The sequence below is a fragment of the Anopheles arabiensis genome, chromosome 3 (assembly GCF_016920715.1).
Source record: "Anopheles arabiensis isolate DONGOLA chromosome 3, AaraD3, whole genome shotgun sequence".
NCBI classification, from domain to species: Eukaryota; Metazoa; Arthropoda; class Insecta; order Diptera; family Culicidae; genus Anopheles; species Anopheles arabiensis.
The window spans coordinates 69,755,389-69,776,993 of record NC_053518.1 but is presented as its reverse complement, the minus strand read 5'-3'; the positions used below and the strand labels follow the sequence as shown (position 1 = coordinate 69,776,993).

The 21,605-nt window shown below is 44.7% G+C and overlaps 1 protein-coding gene and 1 long non-coding RNA gene across 5 annotated transcripts in view; one reads left to right on the top strand and one right to left on the bottom strand.

Annotated features, from left to right (window-relative positions):
* The window catches only part of LOC120900014 (protein bunched, class 2/F/G isoform-like), a 41,303-nt gene extending 35,355 nt beyond the window's left edge, over positions 1 to 5,948 (top strand). For 3 of the 4 annotated variants that reach the window (XM_040306485.1, XM_040306487.1, XM_040306486.1), the window contains exons 4-7: positions 1,204 to 2,024; positions 2,179 to 2,744; positions 3,289 to 3,813; positions 3,896 to 5,948. In XM_040306485.1, the coding sequence (XP_040162419.1) occupies positions 1,204 to 2,024; positions 2,179 to 2,744; positions 3,289 to 3,813; positions 3,896 to 4,193 (2,210 nt within the window). In that variant the 3' untranslated portion in view covers positions 4,194 to 5,948. The remainder of the gene's footprint in view (positions 1 to 1,203; positions 2,025 to 2,178; positions 2,745 to 3,288; positions 3,814 to 3,895) is intronic. The other variant, XM_040306488.1, reaches the window with a different exon arrangement.
* A 493-nt stretch (positions 5,949 to 6,441) lies between these two features.
* LOC120900016 lies at positions 6,442 to 10,277 on the bottom strand. The gene is made up of 2 exons (XR_005739133.1): positions 9,437 to 10,277; positions 6,442 to 7,025 (listed from the first exon to the last, which is right to left on the bottom strand). It is a non-coding gene; the product is annotated as an uncharacterized LOC120900016 (long non-coding RNA).
* Positions 10,278 to 21,605: the final 11,328 nt, after the last annotated feature.

Below are 21,605 nucleotides of genomic sequence, written 5' to 3'. Positions count from 1 at the left end.
AGACAAAATTGCGGAACGAGATTTGCATTTTGGCGCGTACGCGGGCGCGCTTTTGTGTGAGGACCAACATGGAGCAGTTGGTTGATTGTGTTGCGGGTTTAATTTGTGCGCGCCCATAGCTGCTCGCTGTTTTTTTTTTGTTTCCAATTCTAAGAAAAGGCATATTTTCGAACTCAATGCCTTCCTGCAGGAAGTGGCCGGTTTTCCCACGGCTGTACTGCAAAAAGGATTTCTTCGTTTAGAGACGATGCCCGAACGTGGCGACATTGTTTGCGCAGCGGAGCAAAACGATTTCCAAAAAGTCGGCTGGGCGCGCGATCATACTATGCAGGAACGCACAAGAGAGGAGTGTGTGCGGGTTGGAAATTTTGTAGAAAATTTCCCTTTTTTTACATACGTAATGTGAAACACAACGGGGTCTCACCTGGGGTTTTGGGAATACGTTTTAATGGAACATTGTTATTCATCGTGTACCCTTTTTTCTTAAATTGGGTTGAAGCTACTGTCTGTAAACCTCTTCCAAAGAATTCTGTTGGTCGTCTGGACGCTTTGACACATGACTAAATGAGATGTGTAACACAACCCTCCTTCCCAATGTCGGACAACGTCGATCTCACGTGTGCTTCTTCTTCTGCTGGGTTTGTTATCCTTCTCGGCATCTCCAGCTGATAGGGGCCGAACATCGTGTCCTGCAATCCTTTGTTTTTTACCTTCCCTTTTTCTGATGTCCCGGCGGGATGGGGCAAGGACACGGGCAAGACACAAAGCTATCGGTGGCCGACAGGCAGCAAGAAGAAGGGATCTGCCGGAGCGAGAAGCGTGTGATGAGTTTTTGTTCCGGGGGATATAAGCGAAGGCTTAGAGAGAGCTGTTTGCTTGAACGCACCGAACGAAGGGAAATGCTTCCTGGAAGTGCTTGCCAAGTTAATATAAGACTCCCGACGAATCAGTTTCGCTCTCGCACCATCGCTCCCGCTCTCGCATTCAGTCATCTCTCTCTAGCACGCTGGAACGGTTTGTGTGCGTGTGGAATTTGCGTGTTTCGTCCTGTTCTCTCGCCGCCGTTGGATGTATTCTCACTCTCTTAAATATCTCTATATTTAGCCTTCCATCTCTCTCTCTCTCCCTCTGTTGCCATGCATCTAATAATCTCTCTCTTCTGCTCTCTCTCTCTTCTGCTCTCTCTCTCCGTTCCTTTCACAGCAGGATCATCTGCGGTGGCATCTCCATCTGCTGCTACCGTCGGTGGCTCTACGGTGGCGGCAACCAGCAACAACAACGGCAGCTCTGCGAAGGATGCGGAGCAACGGCCCGGCGAAGCGACGGTGGACGACAATTCCTCGAACCAGACAGCAGCAGCACCAACAACACCGACCAGCGTGGTCTCGGCGGGTTCAGCAAACACGGCCAGTGACAGTTCGCCAGTAGCCACGGTCACGGTCGGTAGTGCGTCGAAGGCGACGGCAAACCAACCGCCTTGCGCTTCCTCGGTGTCGTGTTGCGCCAGCACCGGCAATAGCCGGAAGTCAGCGTCTTCCACCGCGTCCACCCTGTTCGGTTCACTGTCCTTCGCGGGCCGTCGATCGCGCTCGTCTAACGCGCGCGCCGGAAGCTGTTGCTCACCGACGGCGGACGGTTGCAACTCTCCGGAGCAACAGCAGCAACAGCAGCAGCGTTCCCGCATCTCCTGGATACCGGGCAGCGGGCAGAAGCAGCACCGCAACGGTGCGAAAAATGCAACCCCTAGCGCCAAAGCGAAAAAGTCCAACTGGCCCTTCTCGTTAAAGTCATCCGGCGGCGGTGGCGGCAGTGGCGGATCGAACACGGGAACGGCAGCAGCTGCGGCCCACAAGCAGACGACCAAAGCAGCAAACGGTGGCAGTTTGGTGTCTACCAATACAGCAATGTCCTCGGACGCAACGCCCGGTGGCAGTGGCAGTATTCTAGCGGGCGTAGCAGGCCCATCGCTTCGCGGAAGCACACTGATCGCTTCGGCAAAACTGTTGAAAGGTGAATCGGATAAGGTGAGTGTGTGGTGTGTTGGTGTCTGTCGTTTGTGTGGCGTGATTTGTCTCAGAAAAGAGAGGCGGCTTCGTGCGAACACAACTGCCACGTGTGTGGCTTTGAACTTTCCTAACGTCTTATCTGATTCCTTGCTCTCCCCCTCCCCCAAAACAGGACGATACGTGCGTGTGTACCGCCTACCGGAAGGTGAGTGAATCGCCACCGCCACCCTCCTCGCCCGTACCACCATCAGCCGCAGCTGCGGCCGCGGGTCCTTCCGGTGTGGCAGCGCCCCGCCCGAACGAATCCGTCGAATGGCTCGAGGAAGCAATACAAGGATCGGGACTGGTGCCGCTTAATCTCCATATGCTAAGCTCACTGCGTGCTGCGGGCAGTGCCGGCACATCGGCGGGTCAGCCACTGATATCGCTCGCCGGCCCAGAATCGATCCCGATGCTGCCCAACAATGGCAGCAGTAGCAGCAGCAGCAACAACAATCACCACCACCATCATCATCATCACGCGATGGCCGCTGCCCTGGTGGCCGACCATCATCCAACGTTCTTCTTCCAGCCCGCACACCATGCTCCGCCGGTGGCGGCAGGAGCGCCCGGAGCGGCAGCCGCTGCTGCAGCAGGCCCGGCCGCACTGTTCGGTACGCTTCCGCTCGGTGCAGGCCATCCGCCCGCGAACGATGTGATACTGCTGGCGGACTCGCCCGTCCTGTTTGATCTTACCAGGTACGTTATCGTATCCACACCCCCGTATGGTGGTGGGAGCTAGCGGCGCTTCTAAGAATCTGCCATTTTCCACTAAATCGGTCCAGTGCAGGCTCTCAAGTAGCTCAACTCACCTGAGCGCACATACACATTTCATTTTAATCGATTCGTATCGAAGTGGAAGTGCGTGCTGTGTGCGTATCTAGCGCACATCCAGAAGGCTAGTACCATATGCCCTCCAGTAATTGCTTCCATTTTCATCCCAGCGCACGGTTAATGAAGTGTGAACGAACATTAGCTGCACTTGAGGTAGCTGTAACGTTCTGCGAAGGATGTGTTTTAGTTTTTAAAAGCGGAAGGATAATCGATTATCGGAAACTATCCTCTCGGTGGTGGTGGCTCTTAGCTCGTGTGTGTGATGGTTGTTGCGTCTCACACAACCATTCAGTGAGCATCATGGTCTATGATGCGCGTGTGATTCCTTTCCATTTAGTTTCAGTAGTATTCATGCATGCCAAACTGCTGTTTTAACTGTTTTCCCCCTTATTTGCTTTCCTTTCCGCAGCGACGACTTCTCGGTGGAGGACTGTGACGAGCGGGCGCGCATTCAGCGCGAGCTGGAAATCCGCGAAGGCGTGGACGCACCGCCCAACTTCCATCCGCGCCGGCTCATGTCGGGCGGCACGATTGCGTCCGGGCCGGCCGCCAACCATCCGATCGCGTTCATCTACTCGCGCGACCTGGTCCAGCGCGGTCTGCTGATGGCGAACAAGCTGATCCAGCCGCTGGATGCGGCGGCGGCGGCAGCGGCGGGCGTTTGCGTAGCCCGGTCCGGGTTCGGCCGGCTGCGCATCCACTCGCAGGTCGACTTTATCCACTGTCTCGTGCCGGACCTGCAGAAGATTACCAGCTGCAGCTTCTACTGGGGCAAGATGGACCGGTACGAGGCGGAGCGGCTGCTCGAGGGCAAACCGGAGGGTACGTTCCTGTTGCGCGACTCCGCCCAGGAGGAGTTTCTGTTTTCCGTCTCCTTCCGCAAGTACAACCGCTCGCTGCACGCTCGGATAGAGCAGTTTAATCACAAGTTTAGGTAAGTTTGTGTGGGGAAGTGGTAGAATGCGTTGCGGTGATATTAATTGTGAACCATTTGCTCTATCTTTCCCTTTGTTTAGCTTTGACTCTCGCGATCCGGGCGTGTTTACGGCGTCGACGGTGACGGGGCTGCTGGAGCACTACAAGGACCCGTCCTGTGTGATGTTTTTCGAGCCGATGCTAACGTTCCCGCTGAACCGGAACTTTAGCTTCAGCCTGCAGCAGCTCTGCCGGGCGGTGATTGTGAGCAACACGACGTACGATGGCATCAACGAGCTGACGCTACCGAAGTCGCTCAAATCCTACCTGAAGGAGTACCACTACCGGCAGCGGGTCCGCTTCCGGCCCATGGACGAGCATCTCTACTCCAACGCGTAGCTGCTCGACGATGACGTTGAGGACGGAGACGACTTGTACGTTCCGGACGGTGACGATGATGATGATGACGACGACGAAGACGACGATGGTGAAGATGGTGGCCGCATCGTGATTCGTAGTAGAAAAGTAGGCACCAATCGTGTGCCTCCTGGCGAATCTACTGGCCGATACTTACCCGGCTGGGTGTGGAAAGGTGCCAACGTGCATCCTTACTACTACGCGCTACATCCCGTCACGTGTGGGCCGGCTGCCGCTAAGCGACAGTGCAGTAAAATGGTCAAACCAACGCTCGGCGATCGGTGGCGCAAACGGCTTCACCTTCAGGGTGGCTCCTTTGCGCCACAGCAGCCGGCGGCCGGCGTATCGTCGTCCTGTTCGTCCGCTTCATCCTCCCGCTGGATGTACGTGCTAAAGCGGTTCCTTAAGCGCCGGCAAAGGATAATGTCCTGCCACCGGCCACAGTGTAGCGAGTGGTAGTGTCCCCTTCTTTCCCCCCTATGTAGCTTCTATTTAGTAATGTGTTTTTATATGTTTGGTTGTGTGTGCTTGTTTGTTAGGCTATTTTTTATTTACAAAAAAAAAAGGTGGTGCACCCATTTTTGGAGTAAATTTCCCTGGGGAGGCACAATAGCTAATAGAAGAGAGGTGGAGAGAGATAATAAGGGAGGATCCTGTCGAATGATACACAAATCACCGTTTTTTCGGTGTTCGTTTTACATCCCTTCCGATAGCTTTACACAAACACACACACATACTTTAAACACTCGAGCAGTTTTCTCAATTGTGCACTATGTTAGTAAATTATTTGCACTTCCATTCCACCCGGTCCCACTGCTTCTCTCCACTACTTTGCCCACCCATTGTTAGGGCGAAGGAGTAGTAATGAGAGGAAAACAACAACAATATTCACTTCATAATAATCAGACAGAGAGAGAAAAGAGAGCAGGAGAGAGAGAGAGACAAAGAAACGTCTCGTATAGTGTTAAAACAACCACCAGAATCAGTATTTCAGTATAGTAATTGTGCGTTTATTAGTCTCCCACACGACGTGTGCGCAGCAGAGCTAGGAAGCGTAAACACTTAATTCTTCTTAGCCAAACCGATCCAACCGATCCAACCGAATCAACCAACCCAACAACTCCCCCACTCTCTCTATGTGTTGTCCTAGAGCAAATTGTATTTGTTTGTTTAGTAGTTCTAGAAGCTTGGATTTTAAGGATCGTGCTACTAGCACTCCAACACTAGGATATACCAGCTGGTAGGCGTATTTATTACACTAGCAATTATTGCAAATAGATTTTACACACAAATAAGCTAATCAGAATCAACACACACACACAGTTACTGTGGGTCGTGTGAGGCAAATTGTACAGAAGATGGTAGCGCTGGTAAAAAGGCTCACCGTATTTAGTTACATTTAGTTTACGTTTGTAAGGCACTCCCTAGCAGATTGTAGATACATTGTGTGTGTTTTTTGGCAGTTTAGTTTAGTTAATGTTTAATTGTTGCTTTCCGGTCACAATTTCTGGCCGCGGAAGAGTTTGCAGAGTAGTCGCAGAGAGGGGGGAGGAAAATACAGCGGAAAAATATAAACACTTTGTGGATACACTGAAATGAAGGTTAGAGAAAAATGCAAAAATCAAACAGGTAAATGCAAAGTGCAAAAGCAGCTAGAAAAGGAAAAAAATGAAGGAAAAAATCTAATTAGGAATAGCCCTTTCATGTTGACAAAAAAAAAAACAACAAAAACGATAGTAGCGAAAGGAAATAATGACAACATAATGGGCAGTAAACGATCCACTAAACAATGATGGTCTAAAACACACGAGTCTGAATCAAACTTTAAACCAGTAGTGCTGTGCGTTTGTTCTTTTGTTTTCGGTGTTGATAGGGAAGAGAGAGTGTGCGCGAGCGAGAGTGAGAAGCGTGTGATAGCGGAAGCGGAAGAGCGTGTCTAAATTATGGTATTATTGTAGATAATTTTCGTTGTTGGCTTTAACGTTTGTACAGTATGATGAATGGAGAGCACATGAAGGAAAGCAATCAAATTTTAGCAGGAATGCGCATAATTACACACGTAACACAGGTTAAATCTAGGCAAGGTGGTAGTGATAACGATAGTGTGCAGTCCTTTTGCACTTATGGTGCCATTGCTGGCAGCAGAAGCAGCACCATCATCACTACCACCAGTACTACTACTATTACTACTAATTACCAGATTATTAAAGAAAAAAAACACAATATTATATATATTATACTATTTTTATTATCGTACCAATTAATAACATTATTGGCGTAAAAAGATTACACATAGATCTAGGGGTTAGGTAGATTCGATTCTTCTGTCTGACAGCAGAGAGCAGAGAGCAAATAAAAACTGAAAAGATTTAAAGTTGAAGATGATGATTCGGTATTTCCTTTTCATTTCGTCGATCACACACACGCTGTTACTTCGCCGCATTCTGGTGGAAAATTCGATTTCAAATACGTGGCGCCTCCCGTACAATTATGGGCGGGTGGGGCTTCGTTCTTGTTAATCGGACACCAATTCTTGCGAAGATTGTGCGCGGACGCCCGCAGTACCCTCGAGAGGGGGGGATGGATAATGTTAAGAGTTGCTCCGTTCCGGAAACGGTCGCTGTGTTGCGCGCCGTTCCCAGAAAGTGTGTTTGTGCTCGTGTCTGTGCACCATTGCAGTGGAACTTTTCCAACTTTGCGGGTTTAGTTGTTGCACGAAGCAGAGAAAGGGATGGGATGATGAATGCTTCTCGCACCATAATTGGCCTCATTCTCGGGAACAAACCGCTCCGGGTGTGCTGCGGAGCCCAATCGCTGGAAAGGAACGGTAAGCAAAATGACAGTAATTGTATGAAGAAGCTTATCGAGAAGCATACCCAGATGAATAATTATAAAAGTCTATCAGCTACAAGCACAGGTAAGAGCGCGAGGGCGCACAGCACCACCAAGCAAAGGTTGGGGTGAGCTTATGCTGGAAATGGATTCCCACCACTTCCTGGTACCGGGGCTTGGCTTGACTTCTACACCGGTGCGGATGTATCGATCCATAAATGTAACACAAATTTGCCGGTTTGCGCAACAAAAAAAAAAAAAAAAAATAATAATGCTTTCCCATGAATGTTGTTAGAGAAAATTTCACTAAAAGTTTCTTGGAACGGCGATGGGTGATTCGCCACCACCACCGTTTTGCACCGTGTGCCAATTTTCGATAGCTCGCAATGCTATTGTATGGGGGAAAAAGGATAATTGATTCCTAGCAATAATGGAACTATGCGCAAAACAATTGGAATGAAATGAACTCGTTTTGTGCATGTTTTTGCCACAAATTTTAGCCACCGCCACCGCCCACAGCGTATTACACAGGCGCGCGCGTTCGACGGTTGAGTGGAGGTGCGCCGTGGATTGCGGGAAGGCATACATTTAGGCGCTTATACGGGAAGGAACGCTCCGATTCGTTTGCTGTTTAGTAGCGGATCAGTTTATTATTTGATTTTGATCTGTTTGGTTGTTTAGTTTGAATGTTTTTAAGTAAATAAAGTATATTATACTTTACATAATGTTTTAAAATGTAAGCACAATTTACCCGTCTTACTAGCAAACAGTTGTGTGACGATCGGTTCCTTTTAACGTCCATCAAACGTCGCTCCCGCTTCCGGTTGCTAGCACGCGTAACGTTTCGTCACACGTCACACGACCAGTGAAACCTCGAAACCTCGTGATGGATTGTTTTGAGTGCGTCAAGCAAAAATAGGACGGGCGTACAGCCGTACAGTGCTTACCTCCTTCACTCGGATGAATCACTTCCGCACTGCAGGACCGCTCGGTACGCATGCAATCACGCCCGCCATGTACGTAAGCAAGACGGGTTAGGATGGGTTGGCCTATGCTCATTTCCTTTGCTCTCTTATGTAAGATGCAAACAGAAGCGTTCAAGCGTACATTAGTTAATTAACACCTGCGCTCTCGGCGAATTCCTGAATCGTTTAGAGGTAGTGTTCGTGGAGATAAATCAATAAAATAATCTTATCCCGCTGATTTGAGCGGATTAAATCGAGTGAAAATGTGCTACAAACATATGGAGCAGGTGACAACATTGTTGGCTGGTTATCCTCTTCGCCTTCCACGGAATCCGACGGAGAAGATGATTTGATGCGGACAGATCCCAAAGGAGACGAAGTGGGAGAAGACGCAGTTAGTATTTATAAACATAAATGAGAAACGGCTCCGAGTTGCCTCTTGCCGATTCACAGAAGCGATGGAGCGTCGTGGAGATTAACGATGGATTTATAGACACCCCAGCTGGGATAAGTCAACCCCATCTATAGGATGTGGTGTTGTTAAAATGGGAGCAGATTAGATAAATCCTTTTCCCTTATGGGCGCTACAAATTAGTGAGCCGTTTTCAAAGAACGTAAAGTCAATAGATTCCACCACTACAAAATCAATAAAATGGACACGCGAGTGATTAAATTATCTCAAGCGCGTTGATTGATCGGTGTGATGAGGATGTTTACGAATACGAAGGTGTTGTTAGGACTGCCCCGATTGGATTACACCAAAGATCGATTACCAGCACGCGCACGATCAAAGTTTCAAACGCGTGGCAGCACTGTACGCAACCTCCTCTTCTCGCCTCCCATTAATGCGATGCGTTCTTTTGGGGCGCAATTTATGCAGCAACAGGTGTGTTTTCGCGTGCGCGCCCCTCTGTGACACTGTGTGCGTTCGTTGATTGGTTTGCTTAAATGTGCCGGTTGGCGGTTGATATTTGTTGAAATTATGCCATCCGTACGGGGCCGTCGCTGTCACTGCCGTCCCGGGGCTTGTAGTGTGTGGGGGGGCGGTGTGGGCATGATGATTTATGTTTCGGTGAAGGGAAGCGCGGTGTAATGGTGTAAAAGAAAATAAACAAATTTAAAGTCCCAGTCCCGGTCGGCTTTTGGGCGTGCATAATTGTCACAGCTGGATGAAGAAGCGAGATCGTGTCGTCGCAGTTGCAGCAGGTGCTTTGCGTGACTTTGGGTTGGGTTGTACCGAGAGTTAGAGTGCCTTTTTGAGTTACCAAAACTACTGTCGGTATTGTTAAAATAAAAATCATCAAAAATAATTTAATTGTCTAATAATGTCACAAACTTGAAACCGTTGAATGTAGCTGAACAGCATATTTGAAATAATAATTTAAACTTATATAGCTTTCCCATAAACCCCTAAACCCACTTTCTTACTTCAGCGAAGGTGGTACGGCGTCATTCCAACACCATGTTCCAACTATTCCTCCAGGCCAGCGCTCACCGCACACACACACCGCACTCTCCACTACTCAATCCCCCTCTGCAGGACACTTGACAGATGGCACTCGACTGACATTAATTAAGCTGCTAGAGCAGTTGCAGTTGCTGTCGGTGCAGAACATCTTGCCGCTCACTTGCTCCAATGCTCCGTCCCGTTCCCGGCTCGCCCGGATCGACTGGCGCCAGGTGTGCGAATGCGAACGCTTGGGCAGGAAGGAAATGTCAATTTTCACTGCACCAGGTACAACGGGCCTTTGGGCCGACGACACTGCACGGAAGAGTTTCGGTGGACGTTGAGAAATGGTTTGTAATTGAGCGTCCACAATTTGACGGATGGCACGTTTCGTGCATCGCGAACATACTCCATGCGCGGGTTGGTGGACACTTTTAATTGCTAGAGGGGTAGGTGATTTGATGCAACATTAGACGTGAAGGGAGAGGGGTTTTTTTTTTGAAGAGATTTAACTATTGCATGTGCTTTAATTATAATAACCTAGTACTTTAAATTTAATAAGTATTTTCGTTTAATATATTGAGCGACCAGGCGTCTCCATTAAACTCAAGACCACGTGGTTCATACTAATCGTTTGACTGTACTACTGTAAATGGTTAATATAGACAGTTTCTATTCTTAAATGTTCTTTACTCTTTTCTTCCCTTCCTTTTAGTTGAAAATTTCCCCACTTTCATACGCTTTATTGTCCCTTAAACGACCGTTCTACACAGAACCAAACCTAGACGCAACAAACAGCTCGCTTTACCCGACCGCTTACTAGCACACTAACGGCAGAAACGGCGCCACCCCGGGGGAAATGTTATTGTTAGAATAAACCGTCGAGCATTGTTAGGAAATGGCAGTTTTCGGTCCCGGCCTCGTACTCGGGCGTAAAGGCGAAACTCGGGCGACTTTTCTTGGCGTTTGTGGAACCGCGCTGTACGGTCTCGCTTAACTGATAAATCCTCGGCCGGCGCATAGATTGTCCAACTGCCATATGTCGGTTCTCTTTCTCTCTCAGTGTCTCTCTGTCTCTCTCTGTGTCATTGGAGTCCACCTTCACCAACGCCAAGTTCTCTTTCACTCTTTCTTCAATGGAGTCGTCTCTGAGACCGAAAATCCCACATTTAGCTTAACTAACGCTAGTCGAGCACGTACGCGAATGTACTAAGCAATGCGGCCCCCGCCCGGACAGGCTCAATCAGACAGATGGCTTCTGTACTAAGCTAATCTACAACTATATCAATTTTAATGAATTTTTGTCATACCCTTAATCAAAAGAGAATTCGATTTCCTTGACAAGGGTAGTTTTTACAGACACATAACAAGAGTGAACGCAAAACAAAAACGGTCTTGGCGGGTGTGTGGCTCGCGCGAGCAACAAGTGAAACATACACATTTATTACTGCTAAGCTGCGTGGTGTGAGTGGTGGTGGTACGTACAATCGGTGCAACACAACCGTTGGCTGATATCAATTAATCAAACCGCTTTTGCTTTTGCTTGTGCTCGGAGTAAGCGGATTTTAGACAAAGTTTCGCGCCTGTCGTACGGTTTGTCATAACGCGTCATGCACCGTTTTAGCTTGAGGTCTTGATGAGCGCATAAAATATGAGTTTGGCCGAGGCAATGGCAAATTTTATGGGCCATTGTGAATATTTTGCTGTTTATATTGTCGGCTCATAAATATTGCGCCTGGTGGCTGGTGCAGTTTTTTTGGTGTGGCGTTTTGGTTGCCGTTTGTATTTTTTGCACAGTTTCAAGGAAAGGTAATAAAACTTTGAGTTGCTTCATGGTGGTCCGAATTGTTCAGTCATAAAACGTCTTTCATTGTGCTTAATTAGAGAAATTAGGGAACCAGAGGAAATATTATGCTGCAAGATAGGTAATAAATCAACTAAATGATTATTTTTAATTTTAAAGCGTAGCAGAATACAAAAATTAAAGAAATAACTCTTAGTTAAAGTAACAAGTAACTATTACTAAGCATAGTATGTTCCGATGATTTTATGTATGATATATAAAAAAAACTTGCAAGAAACATGCGCCTTAAATGCATAAACCAAACGAAGTAAAAGTGAAAGTTCTGCTCAAAAAAGACAATAGCATACCAACTAATATAGCTGTCATTATTGCAGTTACCTTCCTAGTGACAGCACGACAAATATGCACCGCAAAAAATGCACTCTTGCAGCCAAAACCCGGCCGTCAGACTTTTTACTGAATACCACTCAACGCTTGCACGTGAACATTCTCATGAGCAAATTCTTCCACACCATGATTTGTCAATTGTCCAAATTCTTGGCGTTCGTGCCGCAAACGCAGCGTCCGGGCGGGTTTTTGGCCCGCCGCCAAACTCACCTTCCTCCGACACAGCCTATTAGTGTAATGTGATGATGTTTTGTATTCATTACAAGTGCTGTTGTGTTTGTGCAAAGACAACGAACAATCTTTGTTCTTGTGAGTGTTTTTTGCATTTGATGAAATGTAAAGCAAGCATTCTTCTTCAACCGAAAAGTAACAATTTTTACGCCTATTCCCGTTCGCCAAGCAACTGCTCAAATCGGGTTCTATTAGTTAATAATACTTCTTCTTTGAGCTTGCTTTGAGCCGCGCGTGAAGACACGGAAGACAAACCCACTCGACGGCGCCTGGCCTAGACAACCGTGACGAGAACGTGACGGCTGGTACGGGGACGGATTTATTAATGTTTTCCAAAAACACAAACGACATAATCAAACTCGCCCGCGGGCGGCCACGTTCGGCCATGACGACCTGGGATGGCGCGCGATGCGTTACGGCACATCTGTGCGGTGTATCGTTTGTTGCCTTTTTTTCGTTTTTCGTCACGCGGCCGGGCTGGGGCATCATCGATCATCGCTTTATGGGGGTTGACGGAGAACCATGGGAGAACATGGTGCGTTAACGCTCGGTACACAAAGTTGCAACCGGAGGCTGCTGTGTCGTTTGCGATCGCTCGGCAAAGGTTTTACAAAGTGTTACAACATTGGGGATTAGAAATAGATTTGTGGGACGCGTGTTCGTAGCGGCGTGTTTTTATCAATCCGGAGTTCAGATGAAGGGAGCATTTATCAAACCGTGTTATGAAATGCGCTTGAAATGATTTGTGGTTAACATTTGCACATTTAATTGGTTGTTTAATTGTAGAACACAATGGACTGCTGTTGAGTAGTATTTATGGACACAACAGTAAAATGACTTTAGCTACTTACAATGCTTGCTTTAAAATTGTATCATTAAAAATTTTGAATTAATAGGCAGTTTTGATATTTTCTATGATATGTGTAAATAATTTGAACTTTAGTTATTGCAGTTTTATTAGTTAGTAATTCTTACTGCAGTTTGTTTGCGCCTAAATGCATGTAATTTTGCTTTAGTATCTGCTTTACAAGCCAAGAAGTAATGACTTGCGCAACATTTGTAAGGCTCCATCACACTATTTATTGAATGGTAACGTTTTTAATGTCAATCATTTGACAAAAGACATTCGTTTCATCGCTTTTTGTTGTATCAAGGATTATTCATATCGCCTGTAACTATCAGAAACGTGAAATACTTACTACAATCATTTAAAAATAGCCAAATCCTAATAGCCTAAAAGTAACAATCAAACTATGAAACACTTAAGCCAGCACTAAACAAGGCAACAGTTCTCCAATTTCCCTAAACCACCAAACCCATCACGACCCTCTCGCAACCTTGTCCCAGTTCCATCAATCGTGGTAAAAGCCACACACACACACACACACATCAAACAGCACCCGTCCACGGCCAGCTATTGACATGTTTTCGTTCAAACTTCCTCCCGACGGCGTGTGAGCTGCGTTCGTGGGAGCGTCGAAAACCTTTTCCGGGCGTCCGGCGCACGTGCGACGGCCAGCAACCGGTACGGGTACGGTCGTCTAGTAAATGCGATGTTAATTATCACACCTCGTCCATCATCGATTGGTGTGGACACACGCGTACACACTGCGTCTTCGGTTACTGCCGCGAAGAAACCTGAAACGCTAGCCAACGCTGGCAGCTCGGCAGCAGGCACAAATGCACAACCGATTGAAGACCCTTGAAAAGGTTGAACATTTACGTTCCTCGAAAGCTAAAACGCTGCTCCCCGCGGCAAAAAAGGAAACCAGCAACCACTCAAGCAAGATCCATCGAAACGAACTACTTCACTTCTGCTAGTTGAATAGGGTAATGGAAATGGATCTTAAAATAAATCATCACCCGCCCCAGCATCGAGGTTCGATTCGGTGCAGAAATAAGACCCGTAGTCTAATGGAAATTGAAGCAACTTTCAAGCGCCTGGTTTGGGATGATTTCCATTTCAAAGCGGCATTCGATGTGGAATGTGCGAATGTGAGTGCAACGGTTGGGTCATGTGCAGGAATTTCACACCCCACCTTTGGGGCCTTTCCCGACACGGAGTACCGTGATTCGTGTCACAACATGCGTGTGCATTACATACGCGTGCCTGCGCACATACGCGGGGTTTGCGTATTTGATGTTTGCGACCCGCAGGCGAACAGTGTACAGCTGGCGTGCAACCTACCGACCCGTACCCGACCAAAACAGCTGAGCGATATTTCGAGCCTTTCGGTACGAATTTTGCCTCTTTCTCCCGGCGGAAGGTTTGCTGTTTTTGCTTGTGTTTATTTTTCGCCTTTACTTTCACGAGTTTAGCGTTTCCGCTTCAGTCCGTCTCGGCCTGGCGGCGTAATGGGTGTGAGATAAACGTTGTTTTTAAAAGCGGGCAAAGCGGGTCCGTATTTACGCGAGGAAGGGAGGCATACGGCTATGACATACGGCACATGTGTCGGCTCACTTGCTGTGCCGATACTGGGCGGTAGTGGGGGATGTTTCGGATTCGGGGCGACTAATTATGTGCTGAAAGATAAACAGCATCGACTTGTTGAGCGTAATTTTACATAAGACAAAATCATTCTCTCGCCGCCTCAATTGTGGCGAAGATGAATTAATTATGCGAAGCGGGAACAGGGCGGACAGCGTGCTGTATTTAAGCGATGTTTGATTTTGTGCCATTGGAATCGATATTTCTATTTCGAATTTTGATTAATGGCGATTTGTCATAAAATATTCTCAGAATAACATAAAGGGATTATTAATATCACTTTGAACATTGGAAAATTTTAGAATAATTTTTTCAACAGTTATTTTGAGGTGAATATGTTTTTTTTGTGATTATAACTCTTATCGGGTTAAGCAATAACGTCGAGTCCGTTCCTTCTGAATAACAAAAACTGTTAAGGCCGGAGGACATTGATCGTACTCGCTAGTGTAATTTCGATATTCACTAGCACATCTGGCGGCGGCTGACCGAAGCATTTTGCCTAACAATTTGGAGCCACTTCAGACACTATGTTATTTTTCCATGTTTTTTACTTAAACTGGACTGGAAAAGCATTATAAATGATAGATAAACATGTTTTGGACGCATTGCATCCATTTTTGCATCGGAAAATGATGAAAATAATACTTTATTTTGAGATCTAGTACGATCATTCTCTCGATGACCAAAACAAGCTTCCACCAGCTGCCGCCAGATGCGCTAGTGAAAATCTAAATTACACTAGCGAGTACGGACAATGTCCCCTGGCCTTTATAGGGTTTATAAACACGACTCTTAGCAATAATTAAAAGTGCCCATACACATTAGTGTTTGGAACAGTTGTAAGGCTTCATTTCAGCTCGTAGAAGATTACGAGGAGTAGCATTTTTGTTTTTGTAAATAAATTAATTATTGTAATCGCTTATAATTATTTATAAGTAATTATAAATTGCTAATTGTTACGAATGTTAAATGTTGAAAATTGAGCCTATTTGACCATATTATTGGGCTAAACTTTGGTCCATTTTTGTCAATAAACCCAACCAACTTAAATTATATTAAATTCACTATGTTCTACCACAACGCTGTGTCCTTTTTTCCGTCCGTCACTGTGCGTTACCGCAACTACTAAAGCGTGTGTGTGTGTCTTGATCCGTTTCATTGGCGGGAATGTAATGCAGCGGGGCTTAAAATATCACTGCGAGTAGGGGACGCTCCAACTATAAAACCGCACCGCCGTCGAAAACCATGCTTACATTTCTCCGTAACGGCCAATAACTGTTACATAAATCTTCCGAAAAATGAGTTACTCCTACAGCATGCAGCTGTAGAAGATGAAGTCCGTTCGAAACATGGATTAACGCAAAAGCAAAAAAAAAAAGAAAGAAAGAAAGAAAGAAAACAAGGAAAACAAAAACACCCGAAGACGTGCGTTGCGTTGGAGGATTTGTTAGACCGCTGCTGCGGTGCGACAGGTGAAGCTGGGCGAAGTGTTGATCGAGGTGACGAGATTTACATAAAAACATACATAATGTTAAACACGCCGTGCCGGATCGCGATGTGGAATGCCTGTGTATGTGTGTGTGTGTGTGCGCACTATGGTAAGATATGCCGCGTTTGTTCGCGCTTGCGTCAAACCAACGCTGCTTGAGGAATTGGTTGCAATCATCTTATCTTCGACCTTATCGTCCGTTGAATGGAGCTTGTGGAAGAAGACACACCTGGCACACACCTGGCTGTGAAGACGTTGCCGCTTTGGGATGAGTGTTTGTGAGCGTGTAGGAAACGAAAACAAGCGCCAAATGGGGTTTTGTGGAGCCTTTGTTGATGAGACAGTGACGATCCTCGTACGTCATGCTCGTATCTAATGCGCCCCTGCGCGCTTGTTGTTAGCCACCGCACTGTGAAGGTGTGAATGGTGGTTGGTTCTAAAAATATTCGTGATTTCTGTTGAGGTTGAACCGGGGCTGTGTGTGTACGTGTATCTAACAGTCGAACGAACGAGCAACGTTATACATCGCTTGCACAGCACAGCTCACGATGCTTATAAAAGGAGCTACAGCGCGCCGTCCGCTCATAATCGTTGATCATCACAATTAGCTTCAAATATTGCGATAGCCAAAATACGTTACTTTACACGGTAAAACCTACATATTTTGCTATCGATTTTTGGGTTTGTCTTCAGCAGCAGAGAATTAAATTTCCTTGCTGGAGCGTAACCGAACTGGGCAGTACATTAGCATTCCATCTTTGCTTATAATGCTTATAATCGTCCATCGTTTCTTATTGTTCGTTATTAAACTCGACAATCAACACAACTCGACGAACGCGAGGAAATTTTCTCTACAGTGTTGAATGTTTGTTTTTTCTAACATTTGTTGTCTGCTTTTTGTCTAATTAAAATACTTTTTCATGTCGAAACTGTGCATTTTTAACAATAAATCATGAATTAGTTTAAATTTCCGATAAAGCATGACAATTCAGAGCTACGCCATCTATGTGTGAAACGAAGTACTAGCAAGTCTAAAAAAGCTTTCAAAAAGCATATTTTAATAAAACTGTTGTAAGGTTTTGCTCAATCACAACGGGTCAGTTAAGTTTTGCTAGTTGAATTACTAACTTTTTATTTTATTTTAGAGAAAATTTAAATATACTAATGCATTAATTTTCTAATTTTTTAAGAATATAAATCCGCCAAGGCAACAAATATAAAGAAGCAAAATAAGACGTAATTATATTCCTTAAAAAAATATTTTTTGATTCTCAACTATTTTGATATCTTTTTGAGTTTTATTGGTGTCATATCTTTTTGTTTTGTTTTCATTCTATTAAGCTTATTCATGTTTATTTTGCATATGTTATTATTCATAATTGAAGGTACATACTACTAGGATACTTATCAGTATTATTGTAGCAATTGTCTTATTAACTATGCTATCACTAACTACAACAATAATTGACTGAAAGTTAGTAACTGATATTAGTAACGAATAAGTAAGATTTATATTATTTAGATGAAGATGTTATTGCTCAATGCTTTTACAGTAAACTATGATGATTCAACTTCTTTGACAAAACTCAAAACTAGCATAACCGTATTTATTTAGCAAAAAAGAACAAAGAAAATAATTAAGAGCAGGTGGGCCTTAATAGACACTCATATGCTCCCCTCACCCCCCAAATCTTACCTGATTTGTCACATCCTAATCACATTTCTTCACACACACAAATACAGAACGTATGTACGTGAGTTCTCTGCACCAAAGCCGAACCAAAATCTCACCCGAGTCAAACTGCTTTCAATTAGCGAACACATTCACACCACCAAAAAGCAGTAACGAAGTTACAGCAACTTCCGGTTTCCTAGCGGAGTGGGAGTTTTCTAATTTCTTCTAATTCCAACCCTTGATGCCTTCGGTGCCAAGTGCCAACAATCAACCCAGCTCACGATGCATCACATCGGCCAGGTTGGTGTGAAAAACAAACGAAAACAAATTGAATGCCGCTGGAAGAGCGTTTCCTTAATTTTGCGTACCCCCTCCTCCCTCTCTTACATGCGTACTGATGAGGCCGAAGGTAGAAGTTTTGTGATTTCAAACCATGACACAGCAGGAAGCATTCCGTTGCTTTTGTGCACCGTTTTTGGCACTGTTTCTATGCCAAATGAAGGGTGTGACGCGTCGAGTTAGAGAAATATAGAGCGAAAAAACCTCCCCGAAAAGGAGCAACATTGAGTTCCCTCCCGTAGGCTACGCCCGGAAATGGAAACAATTTTCCACAGTCAATTTGCAAAACGCGTCAATTAGATTTCCTGCTCCTGCTGGTGGGAGGAAGTTTTTAAAATATGCCTTCAAGGCACAGCCGGGACGACCGAAGCGGCTACTCGGTACACTTCGAGTCGGATTTTCCACCTGTTGCGCGCTCCCGTGTTCGGGATAACAAAGGAGCACGATTGTGTTATGTGTGTCAGTTGCTTGTAGCCCCGAACTCGGTATCTCGGGTCGAAGAGAATACCCGAATGTGTTGTTATTTCGTTGCCGGTAGATTCCTTCATTGTTTGCAGTGATTTCAATGCCACCGAGCAGGGGAAAACGAGTTCACCTTTCTTTGTTGCATAAAGGTTTCTTCTTCTTTTATTGGCGGCTGAGGTTGTGATGAGAATTTTAATGAGCACTATATTCAGGTAAAACTCTGCAACTGAAAGAAACGCACCACTTTTGAATGGTTGGAAACAATTTTCATGAAATTAATTTTCTTTCCCAATGGTGAGATTTTGCTGGGCGCATAATCCGTCTTAAGTGCAGTGCGGGAGGGGTGGCGGAGGTCCATTGTCACCGACCTTCATTAACACGTGTACTCATGTTTGTTCTGCGGATGGAAAATCCCCCGCAGCTAAAGGTGCTTAAGGTTTTGCCTTCGGGGTGCGTTTTGTTGAATGACTTTATGCCGGAGGAGGAGGCTTCGGAAATGGAAACACTGTTTTCCTTCGCTGCCGACAGGTGGAAGTGAAATCTGGCAGAAGGAACGGTTCCCTTTTGTCCAGACGGCTGTTGCGAGCGAGATGTAATCCGCTTGTTGTGTTTGTGGAACCCTTTTGTGGCGGATTTGCGTTTTGTGAATGAAAGGAGATTTAGTGATTGCGTTCTTTCATGGACGGTCTGTGAGACTCCTTCTTGCAATAATCGTGAACTTTGTTGAGGATATTATGTTCTAGTTTTGTAACAGTCCATTTAGTCAAAGTTACATTCAAAGCTTCACACACTTTATGTATCATTTCAGCAAAAGCGACTAGACAGATTAATGCCAATCTTTCCTCCGCTTCCTCCTTAAGAGGTCACCGTAAATGGACGGCGACACTATTTGGTTTCGGTGACACAACAAAAGCAACGCCCCATTTCAATGAACCATTCATCTCCGGCTTCTTCATTCATACGCACACAGCGACGTTCACAAAGGGCAACAAACGGCTTCCTTTTGCACTGTGAGGCAACGTTTTGCTTGCCTTCATCCAATGGTCAATTGGAAGTGTAGGGGGAAAAGTTGGAAAAGCTACCGCATGCTTGTGTAAATGTATTTTTGATGTCCTGCTGGGCAATCGGGCAGGGTTTGCTGTGAAGCTATGAAGCGCCTGAAGTTATGCAATCATTTGTTTGATTATGTGGAAAATATGATACAAAGAAGGGGATAGTCTACAATTAAAATAAATAATTATAAAAAATGGTTTGCGAGTCCTGAAAAGTTTAGGAATTGAATGTAACACTTTTGTAAACAATTATGAATTTCGTAAAACTTTATAGAAGAAAACTGAAGTCTAAATTTGTAGGAAATAAGTTCAAATTAAAAAAAAAATAAGGTAAAAAATGGAAGGAAATTGGTAAGCACAAGACAACGTTTGAATTAAATGCTTCATACAGGGTTTCCCACGATTTATTGGCCAGTTCCCATAATTTTTTGATGCGTTCCCACGATCTTTTGATCGTATCCCAAAGATTTTTGGTTCGTTCCCATATTTTATTAGTATTTTTCGATTGGATATCAATACAATTGAACCAACAAATTCTGGTAAACGGCCCAAAATCGTGGGAACGCACCAAAAAAACATGGGAACCCACCAAAAATTTATGAGAACCAACCAATAAATTGTGGAACCCTGTAAATGCTGCAATTTTATTATTATTATTATTATTATTATTATTATTATTATTATTATTATTATTATTATTATTATTATTATTATTATTATTATTATTATTATTATTATTATTATTATTATTATTATTATTATTATTATTATTATTATTATTATTATTATTATTATTATTATTATTATTATTATTATTATTATTATTATTATTATTATTCGATTCAATGGCACCGCGTAAATTCCTGTAATTCCTGTAAAACTGCAAATATATGCAATTTTGATTAACGTTGAAACTAAAAATACAAAATCCTCCAAAATAAAGGACATTTTCTACAAAAAAAAAAATCTTTTTTTATAGAGACTTTGAGCCAATTGGCCTCAATAGTCTATTAAAAAAGGTAAAAAAAAATATTTGTCACACAAAATTGTTGAAATTTAATGCAAAAAAGTAAAAAAAAAATTGGAATTTTTCAAACCATTCCAAAAAACCCTGCAAAACTGTCTAGGACAAGAAATCCTAGGCTGGGAAAGCGGGGAAAATGTATTAATATTTATTGTGTGCAAAATGATGTTTCTTCTGCTTACATAAGCGTGTTCTTTCGCCCCCTTTCCCACAGAGCCCTTGCTTGGTGCTTGGGTGCCCTTTGGCTGGACAAATATGTGACGGTTTTATTATTAGACTGGTTTAACATGGTACACCATACCGGGGGCAAGGCAATGCGTAATTATGCACATGAGCTGCTTAGATGCATGAAAAAGCGAAAGAGAGAGAGAAAGAGAGAAATGGGCAGAGCGAGAACGACGAATAAAACATAATCTTTTTGGCATTTCCTGTCTCTGAATTCAAGAATGGAAGCAGTATGCGGAGGAAAGAAAAACTGTCCCCCGGCACATGTGTGCGGCAGAGAGTGATCATAAGCTGTCCGAAAATAAACTCCAAATCTGTCTGCCGGTATCGGTATGATTTGCAAAAAGCCACCCCTCTTCCCTTGGAAAATGAGTGGAATTGCTTTGCTACGTACAAGATGCGTGCACGGTAACGGCCTTTTTCTGTGAGATCTGCGCGATCTGAGCGAATTCTAAATTTAACGAACGAAACACCGCGGCACCGCTGATCCAGTGCGCGAGTTTTGCGCGGAGTGGAAGAGTTAACGCAGAAGAGATCGCGATGAATGGGGCGGACAGTTTATGAAGTGGGAATATTTTAGATGTTCTGTGAAATGCTGCTCGCTATTCATCACACGGGCTGCGAGCAGAAAGACGATACACTTCTTTCCGAGCAGTGCGTAAAATATCCACTTCCTGCTGTGTGAGCTGGTTGTTTGTGTCGGCTCATTATGGGATTCATTGTTTGTAGTAACCCCTTTTTATTCGCATTTTGAAAGCGCTGCGTGGCTCATTACTCTTCACGTGCGGTGCAGATTTCGTGGCGACACTTTTCAAATCCATTCATTTGTTTCTGTCTTGAGGAATGCTCCCCGAGTGGGTTGCTTGGGGATCTCGTGCGGGTTTCTTGTGAATGGTTATGAATGAGCTCTTTGCTAAGGCGTTCGTAAACAATTTTGTCGTGTGATATAAGCTTTAGAAAAATATTCATAT